Source organism: Akebia trifoliata, chromosome 13 (assembly GCF_017979445.1).
Source record: "Akebia trifoliata isolate Shusen 1 chromosome 13, ASM1797944v1, whole genome shotgun sequence".
NCBI classification, from domain to species: domain Eukaryota; kingdom Viridiplantae; phylum Streptophyta; class Magnoliopsida; order Ranunculales; family Lardizabalaceae; genus Akebia; species Akebia trifoliata.
Genome location: NC_141387.1, coordinates 515,782 through 539,288, shown reverse-complemented (window position 1 = coordinate 539,288; position 23,507 = coordinate 515,782). Strand labels below are relative to the sequence as shown.

The 23,507-nt window shown below is 38.9% G+C and overlaps 1 protein-coding gene across 2 annotated transcripts; it reads left to right on the top strand.

The window, feature by feature from the left end:
• Positions 1-2,088: 2,088 nt before the first annotated feature.
• Positions 2,089-22,559, top strand: LOC147387067 (E3 ubiquitin-protein ligase UPL1-like). Of its 2 annotated transcripts, none has more exons than XM_086421209.1 (16): positions 2,089-2,485; positions 6,736-6,831; positions 6,911-7,117; positions 7,351-15,408; positions 15,486-15,803; positions 16,032-16,233; positions 16,320-16,606; positions 16,683-16,975; positions 17,082-18,213; positions 18,303-18,449; positions 18,531-18,611; positions 19,069-19,294; positions 19,391-19,530; positions 20,907-21,013; positions 21,129-21,298; positions 22,118-22,559. In XM_086421209.1, exons 1-15 carry the CDS (start codon positions 2,453-2,455, stop codon positions 21,229-21,231), a joined length of 11,430 nt encoding a protein of 3,809 aa, XP_086277335.1. In that variant the 5' UTR covers positions 2,089-2,452; the 3' UTR covers positions 21,232-21,298; positions 22,118-22,559. The 2 variants fall into 2 exon arrangements, with proteins under 2 accessions (XP_086277335.1, XP_086277334.1); XM_086421208.1 differs by having other exon boundaries at positions 22,112-22,559.
• The last annotated feature ends 948 nt before the right edge of the window (positions 22,560-23,507 follow it).

Here is a 23,507-nt window from a genome sequence, read left to right as displayed (position 1 = left end):
TAAAAAATATTTATTAAATTTAATCTATCAAAATATTCCTAAATTTAACCTAAACATAGAAGATCCAAACTTTCTTGATGTCCAAATGAAGTATAAATCTTAATCTCTAAAATACTTTTATAAACAAAAAAATAAAAAAAAAATCATTTTAGATTGAAATTTTAAGAAAGCAAAAGTATTTAGAATATTTATATAGCTAAGTTTCCAGCTCATATATTCCCTTAATAATTTGGCGAAAGGCCAAAGTTATTTAGATGATTTTGATGCTTAACACCTTCTCGCATTATCTCTACATTTCCACAAAAATGCGTTTTATTTTTAATTTTATTTTTGTTAGCTTTCCAATCATGCATCTTAATACATTAGTCTTTATTATGTTTGGTTTTTCTTAATTGTCCATCATTCGATTCTTTATGGAATAGCTAATCTTAAAAAAGAATGAAGAATCTCTGCGTTAGAGTTGGTAGCTCTGATAAATTTGGATATCTAACTCAAAATCAATTGGCAATGAGTGGAGAGGCATAGGAGTCGATGTAGGACTCAACTCAACACGCCTTGCACGTGTGGGTAGGATTAGGCTAAAGCAAGTGGACATATGAACTCGGTGACATAAACGAGAGAAAAGCATATTCTGATATTATGATAAATTTGGGGGTCCAACTCAAAATCAATTGGCAATAAGTGGAGAAGCCCAGGAACTTATAAGGAGAGAGAGAAGGCAATGAGTGTCTGACGTGGGACTAAGCTTAGCAAAATGCACGATTTGTGTTTGGCTTCTAAGCATAGGGAGATTGCCTGAGCCGACGAGTCTAGGTGTGTTATTTACATATGTATGTGTAGCTAAAAGCATCATACTAGTAGTAAGTGCACCCAAAACTTTAGGCGTGCGACGTAGTTGGATCGCAACTATAGACCATCATCATGATTCCTCCACGCTGATAGTCTAGGATCGTGACAATGTCTAGGTTGCTCTGTTGTTAGATGACATAATAACAACATGAATGAAATTTGAACATGAGGGGACACCTTTTAAAACTTATTTAACAAACTATAATTCAAGTACCATTTCCAATTGAATAATACTGAAGTGACCTCAAGATTGTACCTTATATTGCACGTCTTGATGTGAAAGTGTGTAAGAACCATATACGCTTTTCTATTCGTGTACTCCATCACGACTCTTTGCAATTAACTTTATTCTTCAATTTGCTACCAAAATTAAGAGGGTGTAATAACATAACATACTAATTATCAAGAATAGATATGACTCGTGTCATTTAATGTTCATTAATCATTTATATTACTTGTTTGGACCACATCTTTGGAAGCAGAGGTCTTCAGTTCGAATACCCCCCGGGGGATTTGTCCCAGAAATTACTTGGTGCCTGGGGGGAATGCAATTGACCCTAGGCTTAATTGGGTGCCCTAAGTGATGCAAATACCTTGGTTCCAAATAAAAAAAGAGAGATACTTTTAACACCCCAACTTTTACTTTTACAATCCAATTTCTTAAATTTGTTTATCACACCTCAATTAAAGATTAAAACACCCTTTAAACAATGCAAATATCAGGGACAAATTATAATCTCAACAATATTACAACACTCGATCAAATAATTTTAGTGGTTGTTTACAATTATTATTAGCTTCATATAAAATCTTAAACCCAAAAATAAAAATCTAACTAAAAAGAAGAAGAAATAGAGCTTCTATTGGCACCCCAACTTTTCCTTATTATCAATTATTCACTTATTTTCTTTATTTTCAATTGGAGTGTAATAAATAAAAGTTGGGGTGCAAATAGCACCTCTCATAAAACAAGAAAAATCGACTACCGTCCTCAGTTGACTATACGCACCAGATTGAACCCATTCCCATCCCAACTTTTACCAAACACGTCCTAGTTCTCATCGATGCTGAGGTCAATTTGGTCATTTTGTCATATATTTTTATTGTGGATTTAAAGGAAAGAATATTCGTTAAAGTGGAATTTTCAAGGGTATTATAGGAAATCAATTTTCATTTAAAAAAAAAAGTTTTTTTTTTCTTTATTTTTCTCTCTCTTCCCCCGCCTCACTCCTTTCCGTGCTTTTCCTTTCTCTCTCTATATATGAATACGAATCTCTCGAGCTTCTCCCATAGATAGAGTTCTCTCTCTCTGCGATCGGATCAGCAAGCGAAACCATTTTCCGAAAACCCTAACTTTAATTTCATAAAAATTGATCTTTTTGTTCATCTCCTGTCTCGTAAATTTATAATCCAAATGATCCGATCTTTACGAGAAGAAAAAACAAGGATATAGACTTACTTCACTTAATCCGTTCTTCAATCCGATTCTTATATCAATTTCAATTTGAATCGGAGTTTCGATCCTGATCGATTCTCTTTGCAGAGTCGATCACTTTCAACTCTTGTTTCCAATTCTGGCAATGCTCTCATCTGTTAATTCAAGATGAAGTTAAAGAAGAAGAGAGTTTTGGAAGTGGTACGTAGATTCACGAATTCATCGTTTGTTTTATTTGTTTAATTTCTAACTTTTCTGTTTTAATTTCATGAAAGTGGATTTTATTCAAGCGAAATTGTTGTTAGGGTTTATGATTTTGTGTTGTTTGATTGCTATGTTGTTGTTCTTAGCTTATAACTTTGTTTTTCTTTAGAAGAGACACGAATCCAGGCTCGTACAGTGCTCATTGTTGATGTCTTAAGTTATTTGCATTGCATGCCAATGTTTGAATTAATCAAAATTACTCATTTTTATCACCTTGTTTGAATTGCATGTTAATCTGGCCTTCCATTGTTAAATTTTGTACGAAATTTAAACGTTGGGTACAATTTGGTCAGTCCAGTTCTAAGATAGGGTGTGCATTTACTAAGCTTGGTTTACGGAATTTCAACATTGGGTAGAATTTATTAAGGCTTTTGGGGCATCTTCTTGTCTTACAAAACCCAATGATTTATGTGGCTTTAGCATGATAGGAAATCTTTTGAGGATGAGCTTAGTGTATATAGTTTGTAGGTAGGTCTCTCTACCTCCCCTAGTTTATTTCTCTTTTAATAAATTTTAATTATATGAAAAAAGCTTATTGTATATAGTTCTCTGCAATACATTTTGTAAAATTGCGACACTTACGAAAGCCAAGTGTATTTGTTCTTTGGTTATATCCTACATCCCATATGTTTCATATTGACATGACATGTAAGCTCAACCAATGTTTAAATAAATAATACAATATTAAAAAATAAAATTAGGATAGCCATTGCATTTATAAATTTCAAATCGACACAATCGAATTTCAATCCATAACAATAAATAATAATATAAAATATTATTACTTTGTATTTTAGTAATTAATTCTTGTATTTGAATAGTTGAAAGTCTCTTTAAGAACTAACTATTTTATATTCATTATAAAAATATAATTAAATATTAGTTTTTTCACAAACTTCATATGTATAATACTAAATACCACGAAAAATTATTTATAAATCAGCTTAACTCAATGATTTTGTATATATATTACTATTTTGTGTTAGAATTCATTTCTAAGTGTTCCAATTATATTGCGTACTAGCAGTAAAAGAGAAATTTATAGGATCTTACTTAGATAATTAAAAAGAAATAAAGAAGTAAATTAGCAAGAAAAGAATAAGAAGAATGAGGAAGAAATGCATTATTTAAAAAAAATGTGAGGTGTATGCCTCGGCCAAAAGGTGTGTCCCTCACATTGAGGCGTATGCCTTTTAGGTGTCTCAAGGTTTGAGGCGTAAGCCTTAGCTGCTTTAAGGTTTCAACCTTATGCCTCAGGGCGTTTTTAATAAGCTTCATCTTGTGGTGCACCTCAAGGCGTAAGCCTCACATGTTTCTTAAAACACTGAGCTCAACTATATTCTTCAATTGTGATGTAATTGTTGATGGGTTCTTTAAATTTGCTAATTGTTCATACATGGTTTTTATGTTCACCGGGAAGAGAATGGGTGCTGATAAAATTTAAAGACTAGTATGTTTTCTTTCTTCTGAAGTATATGGCATAAATTTATATTTGATCTGAAGTTGTTGTGAATTGTGATATTCATGTGTAATTCAGAAGTGGATCATGACTCACCCTTGATCACCAAATAAGTTACTAATGCGGTAGACAATGTTCAATGCATGTGGGGATTATGTGAAGACAATGGATGAACCACACATAAGGGGGTCCAAATGATCCAGTTTTAAATTGTGATAATATAGCCATTAGGAAAGAACAAGAGCAACTTACAAAAAACAAAAAACCAGATCATGATTAGAACTACTACTTAGAGAGATAGAGAGAGAGCAGAAAATTAGAACTACTTGTAAAGGGCATACTTTTGTGATAATATATCCATTAGGAATGAAGAAGAGCAACTTTTAAAAGAATAGGACTACTAAAAAGAGAGAGCATAGGATTAGAACTACCAGTAAAGTGCATGCTTTTCCAAAATTTTTTGGATAGATGTAAAGTTATTGATTAAAAAAACAAAAAAACAAAAAAACAAGGAGGTCGAGCAGACCTACCTACTACAAAAGAAAAGAACGAAAACCATGAAAAAGGAACCAAAACAAACACACGCTACTGTCTTGCAATCTCTCCTCACACAAAAGGTTTGACTAAAAATAAAATCCTCAAAAGACAAATTCTTGAAGTCATCAAAGGATTTGCATCAATAGAAAATAAGGCCTAAGTTAGTAATAATAGCCTATAGGAGGAAATTCTCCCTCCTCTTGGTTTTTTTTTTTGTTCTTTCCATAGTCCCCAATAGCTCCAACTTTGAAAAAGAAATAAGATAGATCAAGAGAAAATTTATTGCACATAAAAGGGAGAGATAAAATAAGACTGGATGGCACAAGAGAAGAGGCAATGGATCAGAAGTTGATAATTGCTGTATACGATGAGCAGTCATGAGTATGGTTTAAAATTTTGTTTTGTTTCGGTTTGTATCGGCTGGAACGTCTTGGGATTTCAACCTTCCGAGACGATAAATCCATGGAATCGAAATATTCATGGTTTTGGTTCCAAGGTTCCATTTTCTCTCGTGAATCTGACTATTTTTGTACCTATTTTTCTGTGGATCTGACTATTTTAGAGAGAAAACGATTTTGAATGGACATACCTGGATAATCTTCTTCTTCTCTGGTTTTTTTATTTTTAAGATGGAGAGCATTCAATGATTCGAAATACCATGTTTTAAATAACTATATGCCCTTGACTTCAGTCTCTCTTCAAAGACTCGAGGGATTTAGAAAGGACTCCCTTACATTTAAGTAAACATTTGAGAAATCCTTCTATTTTCAAACTGATGACACACTCCTTGACCTAGGCATCCTCTCAAATACTCAATATAAATGTTCCGAATGTTTCGTATGTATTGGAATGTTTCGGTAATGTCTCTGAAATATTTCAGTATCGTTTCGGTTTTTGAGAAATCTGGAACATTGAAACGGAACGAGATTTTAAACCATGGTCATGAGGGTATGTGAGTTTTGGAATTTCTTGTAGTAGATGCTTGAATGCATGCACTATGATCATTTACCTTCACCCTAAACAAATTAATTCAGTTTAGTTACATAGGGAGCCAATGGTATCTCTTACTACTATAAATTTAATTGCCCAATTATGAGAGATCAATAATTTTCTATAAAGATGGTTTGAGAAGTAGCTATGCAGTTTTGATAGAAAAGTCTGCCTAATTTGTTACAGTACTTATTTTCATTTTTCTTTTCTTTTGATTTATTTTGTGATTACTTCGATTTCCTGGGTGTTCAAATTGTTAGCTCTGACTTTTAAATCATTTTCCATTATTTCCCAATGTCTAGCATCTAATACTGCTTTTATCGACACAAAATGCCAAATACTGTTCTACAATTAGCTGTGTCCAGCTTTAATTGATCCGCTCATTTGGTTGGTGGTAGGATTGGTGGCTTGCAAAGGCACTTCTGTCAGATCCTTGTAGCCCCTAGTCTCACAATGCCTTATTATGTATCTTAATTCTTAATCACTGAATATTGTCTGTACACTGAGGTTAGTGGGGACTAAGGTTCTAATGACTTTTCTATATCATCTCATACTACTGTTCTTAGCAGCCTGTGTGCTGGTGGAAAGAGTAGCATTTCAATTTCAAAAAGCCAACAAGGCAATGAAATGTTTCTGAAGTTGGGTTCTAATGACTTTTCTATATCATCTCATACTACCGTTCTTAGCAGACTGTGTGCTGGTGGAAAGAGTAGCATTTCAATTTCAAAAAGCCAACAAGGCAATGAAATGTTTCTGGAGTTGGTTGGGAAGGACTTGTAGAGATGCTTGCTATGTAGTATGAATGATTGCTCTATTCTTTATGTGCAGCTCAGCACATATTTTTCATTAAGCTGCTGTGTCTAATTAAATTTGAAAGCCTAGCAAAGGCATCCATGCATTATTCAGTGTGTCTGAGAGACATCTGATGTTGTAGTTGTCGTGGGCTCTGTTCTTGGAGAAGTTATAATTTTTGGATAATTTTACAAATTTGATGTTCTTTATAGCCATTCAGTTATTTATTGAATTTTTTAGTCTGTTTCATCAACATTTGCTTCCAGTCATTTTTGTCATTCAAGTGTGGTTTTGGAGTTATTAATTTGTGATTCAGGCATCTTTATTATCTTGGAACCACAATAAATAATAATATTTCTTTGCTTATAAAAGAAATAAATAAATACAAGTATTTTTTGTTGGGTTTCAGCCTCCAAAAATCAGATCTGTTATCAATGGCATTGTTGCTGTTCCGCTTGAGAATATAGAAGAACCTCTAAAAGGTTTCGTCTGGGAGTTTGATAAGGTGGATTTTAAACTTGATCTCGTATGATTTTATGCTGGCTACAATATCATTGACCCTTATTTCATGTTTCTTGGCACAGGGGGACTTTCACCATTGGGTTGATCTTTTTAGTCATTTTGATTCATTTTTTGAGAAGCACATAAAGTCAAGGAAAGATTTACAGGTTGAGGACAACTTTTTGGCAGCCGATCCTCCCTTCCCAAGAGATTCTCTTCTTCAAATTCTCCGTGTCATAAGGATTATCTTGGAGAATTGTACAAATAAGCACTTTTATAGTTCCTATGAAGTATGCCATTTGTTAATAAGTGCTTTTTTTCCTTTCCTTTTTTTGTGATTTATGTCTAGATGAGTGATTTTTTATTTTGTTTAAAATTTGTTAGTTACTACTTCAGGTACATTACATGTTCTCCTTGCTTCTTGTGAATCAACATAAATTGCTTTATTCGACATATATTTACAATCTTAGAGAAGATTTATTATTTAACCACCCTTTATTATTGGTTTCTTATGTCAATACAGCAACATCTTTCATCTTTGCTTGCTTCCACTGATGCGGATGTGGTTGAGGCAAGTCTACAGACTTTGGCTTCATTCTTAAAGAAAACAACTGGGAAATGCTCTATACAAGATGCTTCTCTGATTCCAAAGTTATTTGCTTTTTCACAAGGATGGGGAAGCAAGGAAGAAGGCCTTGGATTAATTGCATGCTCTGTACAGAATGGATGCGATTCAGTTGCATATGAGTTAGGTTGCACACTCCATTTCGAGTTCTATGCTGTAAATGATTCATCAAAAGAGGCCACAACTACAAACCAGTTGAACCAGGGTTTACAAGTTATTCATTTGCCTAACATCAACACTAGTGAAGAGAGTGATCTCGAGCTTCTAAATAAACTAGTGACAGAGTACCTAGTGCCTCCTAGTTTGAGGTTTTCGCTTTTGACTAGATTGCGGTTTGCAAGGGCATTTGGTTCTCTATCTGCCCGACAACAGTATATCTGTATTCGTCTCTATGCGTTTGTAGTACTTGTTCAAGCAAGCCATGATGCTGATGATTTGGCAGCTTTTTTCAATAATGAGCCTGAGTTTGTCAATGAACTGGTATCCTTGCTAAGCCATGAAGATACAGTTCCTGAAAAAATTCGTATTCTGGGTATTCTTTCATTGGTTGCTCTTTGCCAAGACCGGTCTCGACAGGCAACAGTTTTAAGCTCTGTGACATCCGGAGGGCACCGGGGAATTCTACCCAGTCTTATGCAGAAGACGATTGATTCTATCAGTGGTGATTCCTCAAAATGGTCTGTTGTTTATGCTGAGTCTCTCTTGTCGCTTGTCACTGTTTTGGTCTCGTCATCTTCAGGTTGCTCAGCTTTGCGAGAAGCAGGATTTATACCTACTCTTCTTCCTCTTCTTAAAGATACAGACCCCCAACATTTACACTTGGTCAGTACTGCGGTTCATATTCTGCAATCTTTTATGGATTTTAGCAATCCGGCTGCTGCATTGTTCAGAGATTTGGGGGGTTTAGATGACACTATTGCACGTTTGAAGATAGAAGTTTCTTTTGTGGAAAAAGGCTCAAAGAAAAATGGTGAAGACTCCCAATATAGCAAGAAGGGCAAACAAATCGTTATTGGTTCTTCTGGTGAGCTAGATAATATGCAGCCTATTTATTCTGAACCATTGGTTACTTATCACCGGCGGTTACTGATGAAAGCTTTGCTGCATGCTATATCGCTTGGAACCTATGCCCCTGGAACCACTGCTCGTATATATGGTTCCGAAGAGAGTTTGTTGCCTCATTGCCTGTCCATCATTTTCAGAAGAGCAAAAGAATTTGGAGGCGGGGTATTTTCTCTTGCCGCAAATGTCATGAGTGATCTCATTCACAAAGATCCGACTTGTTTTCTTGTCTTAGATGCTGCTGATCTGCCTTCTGCCTTCCTAGATGCTATAATGGGTGGAATTCTTTGTTCTGCAGAAGCAGTAGCCTGCATACCACAGTGCTTGGACGCATTGTGCTTGAACAACAAAGGCCTCCAGGCTGTCAAGGATCGCAATGCTTTGAGGTGCTTTGTGAAAATATTTACCTCCAGAACATACTTACGTGCCCTTACGGGTGATTCCCTAGGACAATTGTCTACTGGGTTGGATGAACTGATGCGCCATGCTTCCTCATTGCGCTGTCCTGGAGTGGATATGATGATTGAGATCCTGAACACCATTTCGAAGATTGGACATGGGGTTGCAGCTCCTTCCTCATCCACTGATACTGCGTGTTCTTCTTCTTATCCTGTTCCAATGGAAACTGATGCAGAGGAGAGGCATTTGGTCTCAACCGATGATGGGGAAGCATCCAAAATGGAAATTTCTGAGCCGACAATCGAGGGTTGTAGTGATAGTTCATTGATGAATATTGAGTCCTTCCTTCCTGAATGTATAACCAATGCTGCCCGTCTTCTTGAAACCATTCTTCAGAATGCTGACACATGCCGCATGTTTATTGAGAAAAAGGGAATTGAAGCTGTTCTGCAGCTGTTCACCTTGCCCTTAATGCCCCTTTCTATTTCTGTTGGGCAGAGTTTATCTGTTGCCTTTAAGAGCTTCTCGCCTCAGCATTCTGCTACTCTAGCTCGGGCGGTATGCTCATTTTTGAGAGAACATCTGAAACTTATAAATGATGATATGTTGATTTCGGTCGGAGGGACACAGCTTGCTGAGCTTGAAGCTGGAAAGCAAATGGAGGTCTTGAGATGTCTTTCTAGTCTTGAAGGACTTCTACATCTTTCCACTTTTTTGTTGAAAGGGTCCACTTGTATGGTATCTGAATTGGGAACTGTGGATTCTGATGTGTTGAAGGATCTTGGGAGGGTTTACAAGGAAATACTATGGCAAATTTCTTTATCCAGTGATTCCAAGGTGGAAGAGAAGAAGGAAGCTCAAGAAGTTGGAACCACAGATGCTACCGTAACTAGCGTTGCTGGAAGTGATGATGGTGGAAACCTTGTTCCGACAGTTAGATACATGAATCCTGTTTCAGTAATGAATGGTTCTCATTCCCAATGGAGTGGCGAACAGGAGTTCCTATCGGTGGTGCGTACTAGTGAAGCTGTACATCGCCATGGTCGACATGGGTTGAGACGGATGAGGGGTGGAAGGACTGGTCGACACATGGAGGCTTCAAATGTTGATTCAGAAATTTTTGCGACTGTATCAGAGAGTTCTTCTGCCCAAGATTCTAAAATGAAAAGCCCTGATGTTATTGTCTTGGAAAATCTGAATAAGCTTGCTTTGTCCATGCGTTCGTTCTATGTGACTCTTGTTAAGGGATTCACAAGTCCCCATCGTCGTAGAGCTGATTCTGGTTCACTGAGTTCTGCTTCTAAGAGCCTTGCTACTGCCCTCTCTAAAATCTTCCACGAGGCTCTTAAGTTTTCGGGACATCCTTCCTCTTCTGCACTTGAAATGTCAGTATCAGTGAAGTGCCGATATCTTGGAAAGGTTGTGGATGACATGGTGGCACTCACTTTTGATAGCAGACGGCGTGCATGCAATACAGTCATGTTGAATGGCTTTTATGTCCATGGAACCTTCAAGGAGCTTTTGACCACATTTGAGGCTACAAGCCAATTGCTGTGGACTTTCCCTTATTCCATTCCTTCCTCTGGGACAGAACAAGAGAAAGCGGGTGAAGGGAACAAATTGTCTCATAACTTGTGGTTGCATGATACATTACAAAGCTATTGTCGTATGCTGGAGTATTTTGTTAATTCTGCTTTAGTTTTGTCTCTGACATCTTTGTCTCAGACTCAGCTGCTAGTTCAGCCTGCTGCAGCTGGATTGTCACTTGGGTTGTTTCCCATACCGAGAGATCCAGAAGCGTTTGTTCGTATGTTGCAGTCTCAGGTTTTGGACGTTATCCTTTCCATATGGAACCATCCCATGTTTCCTAGTTGCAGCTCTGCTTTCATCATTTCTGTGGTTTCCCTTGTTACTCATATATACTCTGGTGTCGGAGATGTAAATCGGGGACGCAATGGTATTGCAGGAAATCCAGCCCAAGGGTTCCGGCCCCCTCCTCCTGATGAAACTTCTATTGCTAATATAGTTGAGATGGGTTTTACTCGGGCCAGAGCAGAGGAAGCTCTGAGGCGGGTGGAAACAAACAGTGTTGAGATGGCCATGGAGTGGTTGCTTAGCCATGCTGAAGATCCTGTGCAGGAAGATGATGAACTAGCTCAGGCCCTTGCCTTATCACTAGGAGATTCATCAGAAACATCTAAAGATGATAATGCTGACAAGATGAAAGATGTGCCAACAGAAGAGAAAGGGACAGAGGCACCTCCAATTGATGATATTCTTGTTTCTGCGATGAAGTTTTTTCAAAGTAGCGATGCAATGGCCTTCTCATTGACAGATTTGCTTGTGACTCTTTGCAATCGGAACAAAGGAAAAGATCGTCCAAGAGTTGTCTCCTATCTAACTCAGCAGCTAACACTTTGTCCATCAGATTTCTCAAAGGATACCAGTGCATTGTGTACAATATCACATATTTTGGCCTTACTTCTTTCCGAAGATGGCAGTACACGGGAAATTGCTGCGGAGAAAGGTATTGTGTCTGCTTCAATAGAAATCTTGATGAAAATTAAGGTGAAAAATGAGTCAGGAGAAGAGGTTCTGGTTCCAAAATGTGCAAGTGCTTTACTTCTTATCCTGGATTACATGTTGCAATCCAAGCCCAGAGTTTCTACTGAAGGTATGGAAGGAATTCTCTCAGGATCTATGCCTAACTCATCTGAAGAGCATGCTTCATTATCCCTTGCAGCATCAGTTAAAGAGAGGAAATCTGCTTCAGATGCTAATGAAAAAGAATCTGGCAACATGTTTGAGAACATATTAGGGAAGTCTACTGGTTACCTGACTCTTGATGAGTGTAACAGGGTACTGGCCATTGCTTGTGAGTTTATTAAACATCATGTTCCAGCCGTGGTCATGCAGGCAGTCCTGCAATTATGTGCTCGCTTGACAAAAACACATTGTATAGCTATGCAATTCCTTGAAAATGGAGGTTTGGTTAATCTTTTTAGTCTTCCAAGAAGTTCTTTTTTCCCTGGCTATGACAGTGTGGCATCTGCTATTGTTCGGCACCTACTTGAAGATCCTCAAACCCTACAAATGGCTATGGAGTTGGAGATTCGACAAACTCTTACAGGCAATCTTGGCCGTCACGCCAGCCGTCTTTTGCCTCGGACATTTTTGACATCTATGGCTCCTGTTATCTCTAGAGATCCCGTGATCTTCATGAGAGCTGCAGCTGCAGTTTGTCAGTTGGAGTCCTCGGGAGGGAGGATGCACATTGTGTTATCAAAGGAAAAAGAGAAGGAAAATGAGAAATCAAAAGTGTCTGGTGTTGATGCTGGAGGAGTCTCTTCTAATGAATGTGTCCGAATGGTGGAAAATAAGCAACATGATGGGCCAGGTAAATGTTCTAAAGGCCACAAAAAGGTTCCTGCAAATCTCACTCAAGTAATTGACCAGCTTCTGGAAATAGTATTGAGCTACCCTTTACCAAAAAGTCAGGAAGAATGTACCAGTTCTTTGATTCCTATGGAAGTAGATGAACCCGCTACAAGGAAAAAGGGTAAATTAAAAGTTGATGACATGAAGGAGATGGAGAGTGATAGCCTCTCTGAAAGATCGGCAGGGCTAGCAAAGGTCAGTTTCGTACTCAAGTTGATGAGCGATATTCTTCTCATGTATGCGCATGCAGTAGGGGTTATTTTAAGACGGGATTTGGAGACTTGCCAACAACGGGGATTTGGTCAAATAGATGCTGGACATAGAGGAATACTGTATCATGTTTTGCATCGGTTACTTCCATTATCTTCGGATAAATCTGCCGAAGTAGCTGATGAATGGAGAGATAAGTTGTCTGAAAAAGCTTCATGGTTTTTGGTAGTTCTATCTGGTCGTTCTAGTGAAGGACGTAGACGTGTGATTAGTGAAATTGTGCGAGCTTTGTCTTCATTCTCAAACTTGGAAAGCAATTCCTCCAAGAATATTTTATTGCCAAATAAAAATGTTCTAGCTTTTGCTGATTTGATCAATTCTATTTTGTCAAAAAATTCATCTTCCAGCAACTTACCTGGTCCTGGTTGCTCGCCAGACATAGCAAAGACCATGATAGATGGAGGAATGATTCAATCTTTAACCCATATTCTTCAGGTGCTTGATTTGGACCATCCTGATGCTCCGAAAGTTGCAAATCTCATTCTCAAGGCTTTGGAGAGCTTAACTAGGGCTGCTAATGCTAGTGAGCAATTGTTCAAGTCGGATGGATTCCACAAGAAAAAATCAACGTCTAATGGAAGAACTGAAGATCAAAGAAATTCTTCTTCTGCCAGTGAAGTTGTGGAGAACAATCAGAGTAGGGTCACTCAAGATGAGGGCACAGATGCAACTCAAACTGAGCAGCAACAGCCTCAGGGAACTTCTTATCATGAAGGGGGTCATGATGCAAATCCAAACCAGTCTATGGACCAAAATATGCGAATGGATGTGGAAGAAACCATGACAGTTAACCCACCAATGGAACATGGGGTGGAGTTCATGCACGGGGGGATGGAAGAAGGTGGTGTATTACACAATACAGATGCAGTTGAGGTGACCTTCCGTGTAGAGGGTAGGGCGGATGATGACATAGGTGATGAGGATGATGAGGACATGGGGGATGATGGTGAAGATGATGACGAAGATGATGAAGAAGATGAGGAGGAAGAGGATATAGCAGAAGATGGTGCCGCTCTAATGTCTCTAGCAGATACTGACGTGGAGGACCATGACGATAATGGGCTTGGGGATGAGTACAATGATGAGATGATTGATGAAGAAGATGATGATTTCCATGAGAACCGTGTTATCGAAGTGAGGTGGAGGGAAGGCCCAGATGGTTTAGATCATTTACAGGTTCTTGGGCGGCCTGGGGCTCCAGGTGGTCTCATTGATGTTGCAGCAGAGCCCTTTCCTGGGGTAAATGTGGATGACATAATTGGTCTTCGCAGGCCATTGGGTGTTGAACGCCGCCGCCAAACTGGTAATAGGACTTTTCTTGAGCGATCTGGTCTAGATGGAAGTGGTTTTCAACATCCATTACTCCAGAGGCCGTCCCAGTCTGGGGATCCAGTTGTTTCAATGTGGTCCTCGGCTGGAAATTCATCCCGAGATCTGGAAACTTTACCTGTTGGAAGTTTTGATGTAACTCACTTCTATATGTTTGATGCTCCTGTTCTTCCATCGGAACATGCATCATCAGCTTCTCTCTTTGGTGACCGTTTGGTTGGTGCAGCACCACCACCTTTGATTGATTTTTCACTAGGCATGGATCCCTTTCATTTGGCGGGACGGAGAGGGCCAGGTGATGGTAGATGGACTGATGATGGTCAGCCTCAGGCAAGTGGTCAAGCTACTTCCATTGCACAGGCAGTAGAGGAACAGTTCATATCTCTGCTGCGTGGTAACAGCCCTCCTGCTCAGAGGCTAGTGGAGAACTCAAGACCACAGGAGATGCCACAATCAGATGTCCCAGTATCAAATGTTGAAAATCAACAGCTGGTAGCTGCAGTGGATAACATTGACAGTCACCAAAGTGAAGCCCAGCATCAAGAATTTGGTTCAGATTCAGCATGTTATCAGGAGAATCCAATGGTTGGGAGTAATTCTCTTCTTCCTGAATCATCCAGTAGACATGAGAATGTACAATCTGTTACCGGAGAAGCAGATGATGGTTTACAAGTGCAAGAACCTATGCCAGAACATCCTAATGGATTGAACGATGTACCAAATGGGAACAGGAACATGGAAATTGGTGAGGGACATGGTGCTGGCAGTGGACAGTTAGAGACTATCCATGAGTTTGTTACACTATCTGATGACTTACAAACTATGGAGGCTGAGAGGCAAGGTGGTTCGTCCATGCTTGCAACTCTTCAAGATTCATCACTTCGGGATGGATTTTCTGATGGACCCCCAAGAACGGATAGCCAGTCTAGTGTTTATGCGCGTGTGGATTCTGGTTCAGAAGTGCCTGATGAAAGCTATGGTCATGCTGCTTCAATTGATGTAAGTGCTGATGTTGAAATGGATGGTGCAGACACTGAAGGAAATCAAGCTGAGCATCCCACACCTGTTTCCGCTGATGGAGCTGAGGAGCCATCCATTGGGCGAAACACTGTAATTCCTCAAAGTGCTAATCAGGGTGATCAAACCAGTCTTAATAATGAGGCCTCGAGTGCAAATACTATTGACCCAACGTTCTTGGAGGCACTTCCTGAAGATTTACGTGCAGAAGTACTAGCTTCCCAGCAAACCCAGTCTGTTCAAACTGGAGCTTATGCACCACCTTCTGCAGAAGATATTGACCCAGAGTTTTTGGCAGCTCTCCCTCCAGATATCCAAGCAGAAGTTTTGGCACAACAGCGGGCACAAAGGGTTGTACAGTCTCAACAAGCCGAAGGACAACCAGTTGACATGGATAATGCTTCAATCATAGCTACTTTTCCAGCTGATTTGCGTGAAGAGGTTTGTATTTTGCACTCTGCTTTTGATTGCTTCCTCGTCAAGTTTTAATAACCCTTTGTTTTCTTCTTCTGTTCCAGGTTCTTTTGACTTCTTCTGAAGCAGTTCTATCAGCACTGCCTTCTCCATTACTTGCTGAAGCCCAGATGCTCAGGGATAGAGCAATGAGCCATTTTCAGGCTCGTAGCCTTTTTGGAAGCAGCCATAGGCTTAGTGGAAGGAGGAATAGTCTGGGATTTGATAGGCAGACAGTGATGGATAGGGGTGTTGGAGTTACAATAGGTCGGAGGCCAGTTTCTGCCATTTCGGACAGCTTAAAGGTGAAGGAAATTGAAGGCTCGCCACTTTTGGATGCGAATGCTTTAAAGGCATTGATTCGTCTCTTACAGCTGGCCCAGGTAATGTTCTATTGCATTCTGAAATTGTGAGTTACTATATTTGATTTGCCATCGATTCAGCGACTCTTAAATCTTTGTGATAAGACTTCGATAACGATGATCATGGGAAGGTTTTTTTTCCATGATCAGAAGATATGATATTTTACTTGGGATTATCATTTTTTACCTTTGAATTATAATGTTTAGCTAACATGCTAGTTCTTTCTTTTTTTTCCTTCGCATGGAAAGCCCCTTGGGAAAGGCCTTCTTCAAAGATTGTTGTTGAACCTTTGTGCACATAGTCTTACAAGGACCGTTCTACTTCGCATTTTGCTTGATATGATTAAGCCTGAAACTGAAGCTTTGGTCAGCGAATCAGCTGCAATCACTCCGCAGAGGCTTTATGGATGTCAATGGAATGTTGTTTATGGTCGATCACAGCTATCGAATGGTAATACATTTGACTGATTTAAACTGCTTTGCATTACTTTTATTAAAGCAAGATACTTGAGCTTGGATCTTCATTTTTTTGTGAAGGTCTTCCACCCCTGGTGTTGCGTCGTGTTCTTGAGATTTTGGCATATCTGGCCACAAATCATTTGGCAGTTGCAAATATCCTTTTCTATTTTGATCATTCATTGATCCCCCAGTCTCCATGTTCAATACTTTCTGAAGCCAAGGAGGAGAAAGGGAAAGAGAAGATATTGGAAGGAGTGGCTTCATCAAGCGAACTGGAAATCTCTCAGGGGGATATACCTCTCATATTATTCCTGAAGCTCTTGAGTCAACCACTATTTTTACGCAGTAATGCTCATCTCGAACAGGTATTCATAGGAACCTGTTGAAAAATATCCTCGTTAAATGGTGTCTATTGATTCTCATTCTATTTCTTTTGTGCAGGTTATGGGGTTGCTCCGAGTAGTTGTTTATACCGCTGCTTCAAAGGTAGAATGTCAGCTTCATTCTGGACAGCCTGCAGTGGATTCCAAAAGTCTACCAGTCAATGAGGAATCGGGTGATGTTCAAAAAGATACTCGTATATCTGAACCAAAATCTGATCAAGAGTTGGATAAAAATACCACTGCTGAGGTATCCAAATTGGATGGTAAGAGAATTGTTAATCCATGTGATATCTTCTTGCAGCTCCCTGAGTTTGACTTGCGCAGCCTGTGCGGCCTTCTGGCTCATGAGGGGTAATTCCATCAACCATTCTTAATTTTGAATGCCATTAGATATGTAAATGTGATCATTACGAGCTTCTGTGAGAAGGATTACTAATTTTAACTATTAAATCATTAGGCTTTCAGAAAAAGTCTATTTGATTGCGGCAGAGGTACTGAAGAAATTGGCTCTTGTGGCTGCTCCCCATCGGAAGTTTTTTACTTCAGAGTTGGCATGCTTAGCTCATGGTTTGAGTAGTTCAGCTGTGGGTGAGCTTGTTACTCTGAAGAGTACACACATGCTGGGGTTGAGTGCTGGTTCCATGGCTGGGGCTGCTATCTTACGTGTTCTACAAGCACTTAGCACACTCACTTCGCCAATTACTAATATGAATAAGGGCCAAGAGAATGGTGGGGAGAAGGAAGAACAAACCATTATGTGGAAGTTAAATGTAGCATTAGAGCCATTGTGGCAAGAATTGAGTGACTGTATAAGCATAACTGAGGCGAAGCTGGGGCAGAGCTCATCTTCTTGTCCTATATCAAATCCGATTGCCGGGGAGCATGTAGCGGGTGTTTCCTCTCTGTTTCCACCCCTTCCTTCTGGCACACAGCGACTCTTGCCATTTATCGAGGCTTTCTTTGTTTTGTGTGAGAAGCTGCAAACGAACCATTCCATCGTGCCGCAAGATCATGTATATGTTACTGCAAGAGAAGTCAAAGAATCCGCTGAGAGTTCATCAGAATCGTCAGTTATGTGTGGGGGGGCTGTCCAGGGGCGACATGATGCTGCTGCCGTGACATTTGCAAGGTTTGCTGAGAAGCATCGGCGCCTTTTGAATGCTTTTGTCAGACAGAATCCTGGTTTGCTGGAGAAATCACTTTCTATGATGCTGAAGGCGCCAAGGCTTATTGATTTTGACAACAAAAGAGCATATTTCCGCTCAAGAATCAGGCAACAACATGAGCAACTTTCTGCCCCACTGCGCATAAGTGTTCGTCGTGCATATGTCCTAGAGGATTCTTATAATCAATTAAGGATGCGACCCAGTCAGGACTTGAGGGGACGTTTAACTGTTCAATTTCAAGGTGAAGAGGGAATTGATGCTGGTGGTTTGACAAGAGAATGGTATCAATTACTGTCGAGAGTCATTTTTGACAAAGGAGCTTTGCTTTTCACCACTGTGGGGAGCAATGCAACATTTCAACCAAACCCCAATTCTGTGTACCAAACTGAGCATCTTTCTTACTTCAAATTTGCGGGCCGGGTGGTAAGTTTAGACCCTTCGGCACTTCTGAGCTGGGATATTTTTGTTTTTCATTTTCAAGTTGTCATTTTTTCTTGTGGTTACTTCTACAGGTTGCCAAGGCACTTTTTGATGGCCAACTTTTAGATGTTTACTTCACTCGCTCATTCTACAAGCACATTCTTGATGTGAAGGTGACTTACCATGATATAGAGGCTGTTGATCCGGATTACTACAAGAACTTGAAGTGGATGCTGGAGGTTAGTGACTTCACTATTATAGATTTATTTTATGTTTCTACGCAGACTTCGGGGGAAAATGACGTTTTAGTGTCTTAACAGAATGATGTGAGTGACATACCCGCCTTGACATTTAGCATGGATGCCGATGAGGAGAAGCACATCCTTTATGAGAAAACTGAGGTAAGAAGATGCCAAATTATACTGTGAGCATTTTTTTTGGGAGGGGGTTGGTGGGGGATAATAATATCCCTTTTGGGATGGGACTAGTCCCTACGGTTGCACATCTACACCTTATCTGAATACTAGGGTCACAACATGGATCATATTTTACCATTCAACTCTAGCTAGAGCTATATCTTCTTTCTAAGGTATGCATCTTCAGAACTTTTCTTACTTCCTCGATTTACACCATTTCCGGCCTTCCTCTTGTCTTCTTAGAGCCTTCAACTTGTAGCAAAGCATTCCTAACTGGTGATGTCATTTGTCTTTGTTGTACATACACCTAACCTCCCTACTTTCTTGGACCTATGAAGTTCTTTACCTGCATCTGGCCTGATTTTGTGCTATTTTCATCTAATCTTCCATTTTAGTCTCTTCTACTTTGGACTTATTCTTTGTAATTTCTTTTTTGGAAAAGGTTACCGACTATGAGCTTAAACCTGGAGGAAGAAATATCAGGGTCACAGAAGAAACAAAGCATGAGTATGTAGACCTTGTTGCTGAACACATCTTGACAAATGCTATCCGTCCTCAAATTAATTCCTTCCTCGAAGGCTTCAACGAATTGGTCCCACGAGAGCTTATTTCGCTATTCAATGATAAAGAGTTTGAGCTTCTTATCAGTGGGCTTCCTGAGATTGACTGTGAGTTGGCTTGTCCTTTAACCTATGTTCTGGCCACTAATACTCCGTTTTTTTAATAGGTTATAATTTATTTTTTAATGTCATGTCTCTTCACAGTGGATGATCTGAAGGCCAATACTGAGTATACTGGCTACACAGCTGCATCTAGTGTTGTTCAATGGTTCTGGGAGGTTGTGAAAGCATTCAGCAAGGAGGACATGGCAAGATTGCTTCAGTTTGTCACTGGAACATCAAAGGTAAAGACAATGGGTTACATAGCACTTTCACAAATATCTCTAATGTCAATCTCTGAGATCTTCAAGAAAAATATACAAAGTTTCATCTTTTTAACTTTCCACTGAGAAAGCTGGAGAAACTTCTATATCTTACACTAAGTTAGGTTCTGTTTTTTTATTTTTTTTATTTTATAATTATCATACCACATTCTTAAAATTCAATGTATTCGTTTAAATTAATATGATATTTACGGCTTCAATCTTTGATATGTTTTCTCTTTTCTTTTCCCTTTTATAGTTCTTACATTTTTAGTTTAAACATTCTAGGTTTTCTCTAGAAAACCCACAATAAATGGAAATGGCTTTATATCTCCCATAATGTTCCTTTGCCCAAAAATTTCTAAAAACAAGATCTGTGGTTGTTGCATTAACGAATCTTCTGTTGGTTTATCTGATATTAGGTGAAACTCTTTTGGACCTTCTGTGTCTTCTTTTGATATGGAAGTTTCAAGAGCTGGTGCAAAACTATTTTGCACAAAGGTTTCCTTTGTTTTGTTTGTTGATCAAATGTAGCTGGGTAACGCCTAATTTTTGTTTCTTGTGTCGTGCTAGTAATGAGTCGATTCATTATATTTTGATCCACTGTGCTTTTGCTAGAGACATTTGGTCTTTCTTTCTAGGCCAATTCCATACCCATTGGATTTGGAGTATCCAAGCTTTTTCCTATTGAGTGAGAGTGTTGTGGACTCTAATCTCTTCAGCTGTTTGTTGGGGATTTGGAAAGAAAGAAATTTTAGACCCTTGAAGGAAAGGAGTCATCTCTTCAAGATGTGCTTTTAAATAGAGTCGTGATGATTGCACGTGGTTGGGTACGTGGATAACGTGGCAAGGGCACAGAACCATAGATCTTTTTCATCAGGATACACAAGAAAAAGATGTGCGGTTCTGTTCCCTTGCCACATCAGCAGTGTACCCAACCACGTACTGAAACCGAGTGCATTCATCATTATTCTTTTAAATATTGTGGGTTTATTGTTTATTGGTGTAAGCTCCCTGAGGAGTTTAAAGGTGTCTTTTTCGAGGACTTTTGGTTCAAATGGGACATTATGCATGTTCCGTCCTCGTAGTTCTTTCATAATATGGGAGGTCCTCTTGTCCTCCTTTTCTTTTCTCATTTAATAAGATTCTATTTATACTTCTTAAAAAAACTATTTAGGATAAACGACCCTATCAGAATCTCAAACCCGGACTATGGCTTGACTTGTGTATCACAGTTGCATACAGGGGGTAGTTTCTGTTTAATAAGTTCAAATGTAGTTAAGATTCTGTAAGTTTCCTATATGATATATGTATGCATGCAAGCCACTAAAGCAACTGTTCTTTGATGGGCCTTTTAGGTACCCTTGGAGGGTTTTAAAGCACTACAAGGTATTTCTGGTGCTCAAAGGTTTCAGATTCACAAGGCATATGGAGCTCCGGAGAGGTTGCCATCAGCTCATACCTGGTTAGTGTCGAGATGACTTGATAGATAGAATATTGAAGAATCTTATTCTTAGTCTCATAGCCGCTAGATTGTTGAAATAGTAAAATCTGACGTATTTTTCTTTCTCTGTCTTCAGCTTCAACCAACTAGACCTTCCAGAGTATTCTTCCAAGGAACAGCTTCAAGAACGCTTGCTTCTTGCTATCCATGAAGCTAGTGAAGGATTTGGCTTTGGTTGACGAAGTTCCTTTAAGCTGATTTTATACCATTGAAGGAAGGAATCTTTCTTGGAGTTTCCATGTACAGGTTAGCTACATATATTGCTTCCCTTGAAATGGATCTCTTTCTGAGTTATCTTTTTGACCAGTCAGTGTTGGGGCTCCAAATTCTACAGATTAGAGTTTTCCATCTCATATACATGGAGATTACTTATGTTTATCATCTAACGCTGTTGTTTGGGGCTAGTTTCCCTTCCATCATAGTTCTCTGTTTCAAGTCCAAATTATTGTAAATTGTCACGCACACACCCACACCCTCTCTCTCTCTCTCTCTCTCACACACACACACACACATACACACACCCACCCACTTACTCACTCACTCACCTCCCCTCCCGTCACTCACCTCACCTCCCTCGCTCGCTCTCACGGAGATGTGAAGTGATCATTCTCACAAAAATCAGTCAGATACTCGTGTCTGAAACTTGTAACTCCACTATCGATGAGGCTTGAATTGGCTGGTTTGTGGAAATGATCTCAATGGTTAGGAGATGTCATACTCGCCAAATAAACCGGCTCTTAATTCATCTCTATGTAGGCACAATGAGCATGTGTCATTTTTTTTTTGTTATTTTTAAAATGTCTTTTCTATCCCTATAAATATGTATATGAAATGGAAAATGCTGAAGTAACATTGAAATTGACATTGTTTGGGACATTGCTGACGTGGATGTGTCTATAGAACCATAGTTGTTTTTCATTGAGATACAAGTGAGAAGCATCTATGGTTCTGTGCACACCAATGTTTCAAACAATGTCACTCCAGCAAGACTCATATAAAATATTTATTTATGTGTAGGTGTTGATTAGAGTTATGGTAATTAATAGTGGGTTTGTGCAGATACAGAGTCTAGTTATTGAAGGCGACAGAAAGGATCGCCGATCTAGCAATGCCTGGAATTTGTGAGCAGAAAAATGCCAAATGGAACTCCGAAAGGTTCTATCTGGCTTTGATACTTCTCTATATAGTTAAAAGATTGGTCGGTGAAACCGGCTAAATAGTTGATGATGATTCTGCTTTTGAAGTGATAGCAGCATCAGCTCGGAGTTCGAGTTATGTTGGCTTCTCACCATTTTGACTTTTACAGCAAAAATATAACTAATTAAATATATTTCGTCCTTCTGTATCTCTTGTGAGTTGTGGCGGCCAATTGACTTATCGATGTATCAATCCGTCTATTTGCCCTACTGGGTTTTCAGCCTACCTTTGTGAATGTTGTTGGCATCTCTGACTAAACTAAAATGTAGAGAAATATATATATATATATGGTTATTATTTTAGGTGACTATATTTGTTTATTGAGTCGTGATAATCGTAACCCCCCCCCCCCCCCCTCCTCCTCCTGATATATGCCCTCATCACAGAATCGAAGATCATTTACCTTAGGGTACACAAGAAAAAGATTTATAGTTATGCGTATCCCAAGGCAAATGATCTATGTTTTCGTGATGGGGGCATATGACAGAGGGGGGTGTCAGAAAATCATAATTCTTGTTTATTTGCTCCGAATGAATCCTTCGTACGCATACCTTATGCTCCAACTCGGGGGCATAGAAGGGATTGATTTAATTAAAGTTATCTTTGGAAAACTTGTGAAAAATATTCCTGGGCTCTTGCACCAAATAAAAACTAAAACTAAGGTTTGAAAAAGAAATTAAAAATATTTCTTATAAGAAAACAAATTCTTTACTTGCTTCTCTTACATGCATATTGTAAAAAAAGATAAAAGAAAATTGAATATATCAAGAAAATAAAGTGAGTAGAGCTGCTATTGCCACCCCAACTTTACTTATTGGACCCCCTCAATTTCTTAAATTATTTATCACATACTAATTAAATATTAAAACATACCATTCAAACGTCATGAACAAACAACACATTGAAACAACTTTAACAATTGTTTTCAATTAGGAGTAGGCCGATATAAAATTCTAAATCTAACAAATATAAATATAAATCTAAAAAAAGAAATAAGAAATCGATAGAGTTTCTATTGGCACCCCAACTTTTGCTTATTCTCATTTCTCAAACATTAAGTTATTTTATTTTTTTTAATTTTAAAATTAAGGTGTAATAAATAAAAAGTTCGGGTGCCAATAGCATTCTCGAGAGGGATTATAACTTTACATTTTAATTTGACACAGTTGCACCTAACGAATGAAAAAAGAGTATTTGACAGCCCCCTAAACACTAACAGTAACGGGAAGGGACGGATCTCCATAAACGTCATCTCTGA